The sequence below is a fragment of the Apium graveolens genome, chromosome 3, assembly GCF_009905375.1.
Source record: "Apium graveolens cultivar Ventura chromosome 3, ASM990537v1, whole genome shotgun sequence".
Classification (NCBI taxonomy): Eukaryota; Viridiplantae; Streptophyta; class Magnoliopsida; order Apiales; family Apiaceae; genus Apium; species Apium graveolens.
The window spans coordinates 780,446-791,210 of NC_133649.1; the positions used below are offsets into that span (position 1 = coordinate 780,446).

Here is a 10,765-nt window from a genome sequence, read left to right on the forward strand (position 1 = left end):
CTTGTGTTTGATCCACGACTCATTATACTTGCAGAGTTGTAGATGATGCTGATCAACTTGTCTATTACACTGAGATTTTGGTGATTCAAGACTACCTTAGATTGATTTTTCCCTCGTTATCAAATTTACGTCCCAATTTGTTGGGGAGTGAGTATATAAAAACAGGGTACTTTTACGAAAAAATGACAAAAATACCTCTTTTTTTAACTTTGTGACAAGAATACCATTTTTTGGAATGTTTGGCCAAAAATACCTACCTAATACGCATTTTAAAATTGGGTATTACTAATACGCATTTTAGAAATGGGTAACTTGTATAAAGAAAAATTAAAAATTAAAAAAAAATTAATAATTATGGATACGCATTCGTGAGATGCGTATCATGCCTTTACAAAGCATGATACGCATGTCAGGAATGCGTATCATGATTTTACTTTTTTTTTTTTTTGTTTTTTTTTGTTTTTTTTAAATAATACTCATTTGTCAAATGAGTAATAGCCTTACCCATTTTTGAAATGCATATTAGAAATGTATTTTTGGCCATATCTTTCAAAAACGGGTATTCATGTTACATTTTCTAAAAAAAAATGTATTTTTGGCCATCACCCTACTTTTACCCTTGAAGATGAATACAAAAAAGTTGGCATTTTTAATGATAGCATTCAGAATTATCAATGACTTGGATGATATTTTCCAAGCTGTTGTCTTTGTAATTTTCCTCAACAGTGTAGACCATATGTTACAGTAAGTTGCACCTTATAGAAATTTTTCTGCTAATGCTACTAATACAAAAGTACATTTGTTACATGAGTAAAATCAGAACCGAAAAGGCTAAAAGCCTGATTGCTAAAACTACACTATGTTCTTTGTTAGTTGCCGTCTATTGCAGATTTGTTCTGCTTCTTCAAACTACATAAAATCGGTACTTTCTATTCTCCACAAGCAGTCTTTCCTAAGAGGAGAATCGGTAAATATTGCTTTGATGAAATCCACCACCTGCAGAAGTTTTAAGTACGAGGACAAAATATATGAGTATATAGCAAATTGCAATAGGGTGCATCAGTAGACAAAATAGAAAAGGTACTTATAGCCAGATTCATCGTACCTCCGATGGCACAAAACCACAACTGAACAGCTCTCCACATTCCCATGCTGCTGTAATGGATCTCAAAGGCATGTCCAGTAATTCTATAAAATTGTATTAATGACGGAAATGATGGGTTAGTGTCAGGAATGGAATTATGTACTTGTCAGAAATGACAGAAATGACAAGTTAGTGACAGAAATGATAAAAGGCATGTCCAGTAATTCATGTAATGGAATTATGTACTTGTCGGGGAAACAAAAAGGGAACCTACCTGCAAGTTTTCGTATTTTACGTAGGGAAGGAACAAGCTCATCAATGGATTGCACTGAGCCCTCTGGTAATTTTCTCATATCAGTAATAGCATTTAAGGACTCCAACAAAGAAGAAAGGCTCTCCAGAAGCAAGTGAATTAGCCTTTGAAGCTGGAACAATTTTAAACATGTTAGCTTAAGACTAAAGTTTCCAACCAAATACAAGCTAGAAGTTTCGTTAAATGTACTTGTAAAGTTTCTTCGGCTGCCATATCATCTAGAAGGAGCATGTCTTTTGTAATTCTTGAAAAAACTGCCTCTAGGACCATTGACATGCACCTCTTATATGTCAATGGTAGCAGCAGTGGCTCCCAGATTATATGTACTTTTTCAAGAATAAAAACAACCTGATAAAAAGTCAAGGGCCTCGTGAGTTGGTAGGAACCATAAGCGCATATATATGATGGCATTTAAGCGCAAGGAGTTGACATGGCTACCTGATCTATACTAAACTTTGCAGATTCGAACTCTTTCATTTGGTGGGTGTTTTGAAATCCGTCAGCACCATCAACTGCCTGGTAAATAATAAGATTAACATGCTGAATAAAACTATACATTCTATTCTCAGGAATGGTCATCAATATCTGGTTTAGATAGCATTCACATTAACTTCGTTAAGGGATATTATATGTACCTCTTTCAAGTTATGAATGACAAGTTGAATTTGCCTATGCAATATATTTTCAGCCATCAGCTGGAATCTTGGAGCCAAATCAACAAATACAACAAGTTCTTTGAGTGAACTTGGCAAGTCTGGTCGGTACTGAGACAAAAGTGTTAATTTCTATGAGCTAGAAATGCATATAAATAATCTGCAGAAAAAAAATTATAGAACACCCCTGGTCTTCAGAAAGATTAAATGAGAACTAGGACATAGAACAGTAATGGAATGGTCCGTCTCATAAAAAACAAGAGGCAGAAAGAGTACAAATACAAACACTAATCTAAATTTTTCAAGACATTTAAGGAAAGTATATTGACCAAATTTCTCTCAGAATATTATTCTTAAAATAAAAGATTGAGGCAGATTGTGAAGTCTTAACCCTTCTCCTCCTTTTAACTTGATTTCCTCTCGTATTGAAAGTCATCAATTTATAGGGAGAAGTTATTTTTGTTACAGAAACCAAAACCCTGTTAACCAATTTTAAAAGTTCAAATACTGGTTCCACATTTTTACATAAAAATGTAGAGAAGGATTCAAGAAGTTAGAGATTTAGTAGAATGATTACACACTGTCACTGCCATAATTAAAATGGCCCATTTTAGACTGTCTACACTGAATGCACAAACTCTAAAATTCTAGATCATTGTAAAATCAACTTGTGTGAATTATTTATAAAGTAAAAGTACTTACAAGATGAATGCTCACAAGTCACAACACATTGTTTCTGATTTAAGGAATTTTGCTAATTTAATTCATGAGAAAGTCCAACAGTACGTGTAAGTGGATTAGTAACATCAACTGTTTATCAGGTTTATAGTATTAGTTTTACACCCTGCCGATCTAACAATATGTTGACCCTGCCTTGGTTATTAAACTAAGTCTTGAATAATGTTTAAATAGATTCACGTAATTGTAAAATTGGGGTTTATCCTAATAGCATAAAAAGGTAAATTACAAAAAAAGAGAAAGATGAAGGAATCTGTTGATTTTATACACTACGGAAAGTTAGATTTGAAAGCATTGCCATACATACCTCAAAAGCAAGTCCATGAATTTCTCGTGACAAGTAAAGACAGTCATTGTAGATGAGGACAGCAGCCTGGTTGATGCTATCAAGCTGCCTTCCTAACTTCATAGTGCAAAATACAAATTCTTAACTTTGTAAAGGTACTTTAACAATAAGGAATCATAGAGCTTCCCAATAAAACAATGGATAGATAGTATAAAAAGATCTCATGCAGAGAAAAAAAATTCTGAAATAAGTTCTTGGTTCGTGTAATAAGTAACGGGGTTTTTTCCATTAAAATGATGAGATTTCAAACTAACCTTAGCAGGTACAACAGCCTCATAAAGAAGTAAAGCATCCCGAGCAGCATGGTAGAACTCGATACCCACTCTTGTAGATGAAAGGCAAACATCCTGCACCATTTCTATTTAGAAAAATACATCTACAGCTCAAAGCAGAACAATGAAATTGGTTGCTTATATGTAAATACATGATAATACATGCTATGACATGTAACAAATATTACACAGCATCTAGAAAAAATAGTTTTTAATGCTTTACACAAAAATATTTTACATGTATGCTCACCTTGAGTGTTTGATGTACTAAAGCCATCAGCTTAGCAGCTCCGCCAGACACGACGCACCTCTCTGACGAGAAAAGCAAATCAGCATTACAAACAGAATTCTCACCAGTTTGTTCATTCTCCAATACTTTGGCATCCCTGTTAAAACCCTGTACAGAAAAATACATTTCACTTACTCATGCATCTTATTAACTAATAACTATAATAAATATACAGTGCCAGTGTAGCAAACTCACAGAAGGAAGGACGAAGTTTGACTGCAGAAGTAAGCTTCTAGCCTTAGCTAAGATCTCAACCTTCTTCCTAGATGCAAAATGAACCTCGACATTGTCAGCAAATTTGCTTAATCTTTCGTCTTTGTTATCGGATGCAGAGATGAACATCAAATCCTTCAAGTCAGTCTCAAATTGAGTTGTAAGTTGTATGATACTTTGGAAGTCTGCAAGTTTGGAAGGATCATCAGGAACAACCTAGCAAATATTACAAATAACTGTTAGGGTGACCAAAAAAATGACCATTACTTTGTAAGAATATAAACAGATCATTTGGTAATTGTTCAAATGTGACTCGATGAAGTAATTATCTTTACTAAATAGATTATATTGATTAAATTTGTCAATAGAATTAATACTCTTAGTTTGTTTATGAATGGAAAGAAAGATTCTTGACAAACCTTGGACAAGAAATTTGATATAATTAACTCTGACATCCTCGGCCAAGTCAATCTTCCAAAGCATCGCATCCAATGACTGTTTTGAAAGCAAAACGAGTTGTAGATAAACTTTACAACCTGAATACTACCTGTAAAGATAGCTTGACCATCAATGCCTTTTAACTGCATATAAAATAGATATCACTAATTAATTTTTGATTGAAATATACCATAAACTAAACTTTAAGCAGTAAAACCTTATACCCTGTAAAATTTTTGGCAGTTGTTTTATATCTTGAATGTGTGGGAATACAGTCAATACAATATGAGAAGTATAATTAATCTGGTAAACTAAATCATCAGAATCTCCATAAAAAAATATGCAAAAGATGTCCTAACATCAATAATTCATCACAACTGCATCTTATATAATTGTCTAGGCAAAGCACAAAGAATAATACACACATCACAAACAAAAACTGATTTCCTGGGCTTTTAAAGAATACAAACTCCCCCCCCCCCAAAAAAAAAACTAGTATAAAATGAATAAATACAAAAAAACTATGTACCAAAAAAAATACAAAAAAAATTGCATTTGCACTAGAACTTGAGTAACAAATAATGTAGTCAGAAAACTGCTAATCAGGGGTAGAAAACCTCCAACCCCCCCCCCCCCCAAATAGAAGTCCATACTATAGTGAAGATCGAGACAGAAATATTGGGAAGTTGCCAAGTGTAGACTATACATATGCTATGCGACAGTAATCATATGTGAAGATTACAATACTATAAACAACAGTATCATGGATTCGTCATATTAAACAGGCTTGCATCTTATGTATGACGTGACCCAGATAACCTTTACATGTTCCTGTATAACTTCTCAGCAATGAAATCTTATTACATACATGTAAAAAAAAAGTTTACAAGTGCTTGCCCATATTCCAGATTACCAGTTTCAACCCGTTACATCCCTCCTTCACGCAACAAAATAAATATACATATATAAACTTACCCAATACACCCAAAAAAGTATTAAAAATGCCAACTAATAACATTTTTTTGACTGATAATGCTTGAAGAAAAGCCACATGCAACAAATTTTAAAAAGTGAGAAACAAAATCATTTCCTGTACCAAATTTACCTCGTGATCAAATGACGGGACCATCTTCAAAACCACCTCAGTTGTACGTCCAGAGTCTTGATTTATTTCCTCAGAAAAGGAAATATGGGATTCAGGATTCACGGCTTGAGTGATGACATATTTAATAATTAGGTCCGCTACTTTTGCAAGTCCAAAATCCATAATGCCAACTACCTGAGGAAGAAAACTATTAGATAAACTAACATAAATAAACAAGTTATTTTTTAATTATACGATTACACCCTCAATTTTATCTAAGAAAACCTCTCCATTTTTTTATATATAAGAGTTTAAAGTCTTCATATGTAGGTTGTAGTCTTTCTTTTAATATAAAAGAGTTTAAAGTCTTAAGATTTAGTTTCTAGTCTGAACTAGAAATGGGGAAAAAATAGATGATAAAATGCTAAAATATGTTACTCACATCCATTGCCGTCAGAACTGTATGGAGCTCAACACTGTTGTTTGCATTTATAGATGACCAATACTTCACACAAAGAGCATTACTTTGTTGGTCAAAAGTCACAGCATTCTCCATAAACTTTGCAAGCACCTCTTGTATCTACAAACCGAAATCCAATTCTTCTAAAAACAATCAAACTCAATCAAAACCACCATATACTTACTGCACGAAATAAAATCAGGTAAAACATGACCATAGGATATTCAAATCAAAAAAGTATGATTCTAAGCACATTAAGTAAACTAACAACACACATGCAATTTCAGTCACAAACTCTACTCTTAATAAATTACCAGAATTCACAATGTAACCCCGTCTGTATCCATTATTTGCACTAAAAACAACATTACATAATGTATTCATAAACAAATCCAGAGATACACAGCAAATAATAAGGTAAATAAATCATTAAACGTCGACTTTAAGAACACCAATGTAGTGTAAGTGACAATTGCAATGCTTAGAAATTTGTTGGAATCTACTTATCTGAGCCCCAACGACTGACAGGAAACTTGTGCCATTATAGTTCATAAATGAAGAAGAAATCAGAACTTTCTTTTCAAGAGGTTGAGGAATATCCATAAAGCGGAAAAATGGACTGCCCAATTACCAAAAATACCTATAAATTTAAGCCTCTACACATGCGCAAACACACATTCACAAGTTTTTCTAGTACAGAAAAGGCCCATCACAATAGGACACAGTAAATTAACTACTGGTATGATAAAATATAAATATACTCCTCTGGATTAAAACTTTTAGATTGAAATTTCAGACTGAATATAACCACTGGCATTAGTCTTGGCACCAGCTAAAAGTTGATACAGTAACTATCTAAAACTTAGTGAACATGGCCTTACCGAGCAACAATTGCTGATATTATATCACTAGTTTTCTTCCAAAAATAAAACAAAAGAAAAATCAATTATTCAACATCTACTAAAAATCTAAAAATCATCCCAATTTCTTATACTCAAGCCAGAGCCTGGAACCCCATATCATAACTTATCAAAGGCCTGAATTTTTTATGTTCACCAAAATTCAAGATTCAACTTTAACATCTATTCACACAAACACATTGTAGAGACAAATACTACACATATATGCTTATGTATCGAATATACCAACCAACCTCTGCCCAAAAGAACACACAAATTTCCACATTCACCCCAATTTAATTTTATTTGTTGACATATTTCTCCCACTTTCAAAATCCAAATTTTACAGCTATCCCCCCTCACTCCCACTCTCCCCCTCCTCTCATATCGCACAAATTCAGTCAGAAACAACAGTGTTACACAAATTCTATTAAAACATCATTATTTTAAGATTTCACAACACATTCTACCGGAACAACATCATTTAACAAAAAATGCAATAATTTTACGGAATTGGCATCATTTCACAAATTCTACCAAAACAGCATTATCTCACAAATTCACAAACGTAATTTACGACATAATATCACAAACCTCTTGAAAGCAATCCATCCACTCACTCCTCAACAATCCGTAAACCACAGGCTCTCCATCCTCCTCCTTCACCTCGCACTCTCGTATCCTCAACGCCTCCTCCAATTCCCTAATTACCTCCGCAGCCTCGACAACTCTTCCGCCACGCATCATCTCCCTAACAAGCCTCAACTTCTCACTCACCTCCACGATCACACTCACCACTTCCAACACCTTCCGCTTCTCTCTCACCTCTCTCCTCTTCTCTCTCACCTCATTCACAACCTCCTTAATCTCCACATCGATCGGATTCTCCGAAACCAGCCGGATCAGATCGGAAACCTCGCCGGAGAGATGTTCGGCGCCGGAAAAAGCGGCGGAGCACTGAGAGAAGAGAGCGGAGAAGTCGGAGTGGTGAGAAACGACGTAGTTTTGGACTTTTGACTTGATTTGGAGAGATCGGACTTGGAGATGATCGATTATGAGACGGAGATCAGGTGCTGATAACGGCGATGAGTCGTCGAGATTGGTGGAAGGAAGGAGATCTCGGACGGAGATTGATTTGAACGGAGCGTCCATTGTCGCCGGCGATTTGGTAGTGTACGGCTTGTTGACGGCAGTTGAGATGGATATATTGGAAATTTTATTTTATTTTATTTTACATTTGGTGAATTTGTGATTAATAAATTAAAACTGGAAAATTTAAGTAAACATGATTCTGTATGATACTCTGATAAAATATTACGGTCCCAACTAGTTATATAATTAAGAATAATTTTTATATTGTAATATTCTACACTTTTTTCAAGTTTATTTTTTATTAATTTTCCTCTATATAAGTATAAAAATGTTAAATTATATATAGGTATGTATATATTTGTACACACAGATATTTATATATGCGATAAATAAATATCCAATAATATATAATATCCTTACATTATTTAGTTTGCACGTGCATGATCAATAATCAGTTTGATCACCTTTTTATTAATTTGTTTAAAATTCATGTATTTGATATTATGTTACATAATTTATTTTAAAAAGTTATAATCTTTTAAATTCATATACTCAAGATATATAAAAAATATTAATTTTTAAAATTCAAAATTTCTATGTCAACCTCTACTAAAGAATAACTTCTGTATAATAATATTTTTTTTCTCGATCCCAACGATATTACTGTATAGGGGTTTTACTGTAATAACATTTTAGCAGTGTTATACCATCTCTGATGTCTAAAATTCATGATTAAAAATGTTTCAAAAATATTATAAATAATATTATAAATATTATGTAAAAATTAATTCCCTCCAATAATGTATTTCTGTTAGCTAAAATTTTAGTCAACTTCCCTATCTATACTATACTATTATATGCAAAATATGAGATAATTTGGTTGGTTGGTTAACACCTTCCAAGATAATGTGTTTGGCATTTTTATCGTATAACACGTGTAATTCATGGTGGTACATTACACCCAAAGAAAATTCATCAGGGTAAGGGAGGAATGTAACTTTCACTCTGCCAATTTTATTTTCAAGTTTATCACTGAATTTTCCGAAAGAGTTAATTTGTCTTGCACGATATTCATATTTTTATTTTTATTTAGAAATATTTATTATTTTCCAGAGTTCAATTTAAAGTCGGGAATGAGCCAAACTTCAAAGGCATATTGGTCTTCCAAATAATTATGCTTATTCACATGATACTTTAAATATTTATAAATTGATCATCCATTTAGTTTGGAATGTTAGTATTTATTCAATTTTTATTCCAGTTGGGCATAACCTAGTTTCAAAAAAATTAGTAGATTGTTAGAATTTTAATTTTTTGATCTGGTGGTCGAACCCTTTTATATTACAAATATTTTGAATAGTTTTTTCGTCAGTAATTTGGCTATGTTCAAAGAATACCAATAAATTTATATTACCGTATCACTTTTCATTTAAATATAAAATAGGTACGTGGGTGTGTGTATGTGTGTGTATATATATATATATATTAACGGACTAAGTTTATGATGCTAGTCTAGCATATATACTCACTTGTTCAAGGGCTAGATGTTCATATTTGTTGGTTGATATGAGACATGTGATAGTTATAAAACTAAACATTTTGGTTCACAATAATATACAGATCTTGCATATTTAGTAAAAACAAGATCTTTTATATATAACATGAACTACTACAGACTATTAGCTACTTAGAAGCCTCACTTACAACCCCACTAGCATTAGTTATGTGATTTGTGTTTTAATAGACATTGTAAAGACATGTACATATGAGGCACATGGACTAGAGTTTGTGTTAGTATATGTTATGTTATCATATGTTTCTGTTCACTATTCTAGATCAATCTTTCCTTCCGGTTCAGTACTTTTTTTTTATTCTAGATCAACATATTGATTGCATATTGATTGATTAAGAAAGTTGGTAAAATTGTGTGGACATGAGTTGGTCTATTTTTAATTGTAAAAGAGTAATTTTGATGCTGTGTAAACCTTTGTCCTGATTTATTTTCCAGATCACCGTTGAATTCTTTCCGGAAATATAACAGGAACCAGATGATGAAAATATTCGTCAATCTTGACAGTAACAATCTTGTGGTGACGTACACTGTCGACCAAAAAAATCAGGTGGCGGTCTTACCATTGATTTATTGTATGGACAAGATGGCTTCAATATACATTTCTTGATTCCCTTTTGTGATTCGAATGCCTTCGACAACTTTGCCGTCAGAAGTTTGGTTATGCTCGGAGGGTATCAAGGAGTGTATATTGAAGTCATCTTTTCTGTACAATAAATTAATGATAAGACTGTCACCAGATTTTTTTTGGTCGATGAGATGTAATGTATGTCACCACAAGATTTTATTGGCGAATATTTTCATCATCTGGTTCCTGTTAATTTCTGGAGAGAAGTCAATACTGATCTGGAAAATAAACCAGGACAAATGTTTAGTACACAAGATCAAAATTACTCTTTTACAATTAAAAATAGACCAACTCATGTCCACAAAATTTTACCAACTTTCTTAATCAATTATAATACAATCAGCAGAATTAAATGAGATTTATGTCATGGGAAAGTTGATCTAGAACAAAAAAAGTATTAAACTGAAAAAATAAATTGATTTAGAATAGTGAACAGAAACATATGATAACATAACATATACTAACATAAACTCTACTTTACAACCAACATCACCATGTGCCTCATATGTATATACATGTCTATTAAAACACAAATCACATTACTAGTGCTAGTGGCGTGTTAAGTGAGGTTTCTAACTAGCTACTGATGTGTAGTAGTTCATGTTATATGTAAAAGATCTTGTTTTTTACTAAGTAGACAGGATCTGTATAATATTGTGAACCAAAATGTATACTTTTATAAATAT

The 10,765-nt window shown here is 32.8% G+C and overlaps 1 protein-coding gene across 1 annotated transcript; it reads right to left on the reverse strand.

Annotated features, from left to right (window-relative positions):
• Positions 1 to 694: 694 nt before the first annotated feature.
• On the reverse strand, positions 695 to 8,067 carry LOC141711323 (centromere/kinetochore protein zw10 homolog). The gene is made up of 14 exons (XM_074513701.1): positions 7,384 to 8,067; positions 5,873 to 6,010; positions 5,452 to 5,625; positions 4,328 to 4,489; positions 3,891 to 4,124; positions 3,657 to 3,803; positions 3,389 to 3,481; positions 3,096 to 3,191; positions 2,033 to 2,161; positions 1,836 to 1,913; positions 1,587 to 1,745; positions 1,359 to 1,509; positions 1,106 to 1,188; positions 695 to 996 (listed from the first exon to the last, which is right to left on the reverse strand). The coding sequence occupies exons 1-14, from the start codon at positions 7,939 to 7,941 to the stop codon at positions 910 to 912; spliced, it is 2,289 nt and encodes a 762-aa protein (XP_074369802.1). The 5' UTR covers positions 7,942 to 8,067; the 3' UTR covers positions 695 to 909.
• Positions 8,068 to 10,765: the final 2,698 nt, after the last annotated feature.

Bases quoted from the DNA above. Each gene is read 5' to 3' on its own strand.
- LOC141711323 (XM_074513701.1), bottom strand. From the start codon at position 7,941: ATGGACGCTCCGTTCAAATCAATCTCCGTCCGAGATCTCCTTCCTTCC. The intron at 3,192-3,388 runs GTTAGTTTGAAA...TGCACTATGAAG, and splicing joins AGGCTGTTGTACCTGCTAAG to TTAGGAAGGCAGCTTGATAG. The intron at 2,162-3,095 runs GTATGTATGGCA...CTTTTGTCTCAG, and splicing joins TTCATGGACTTGCTTTTGAG to TACCGACCAGACTTGCCAAG.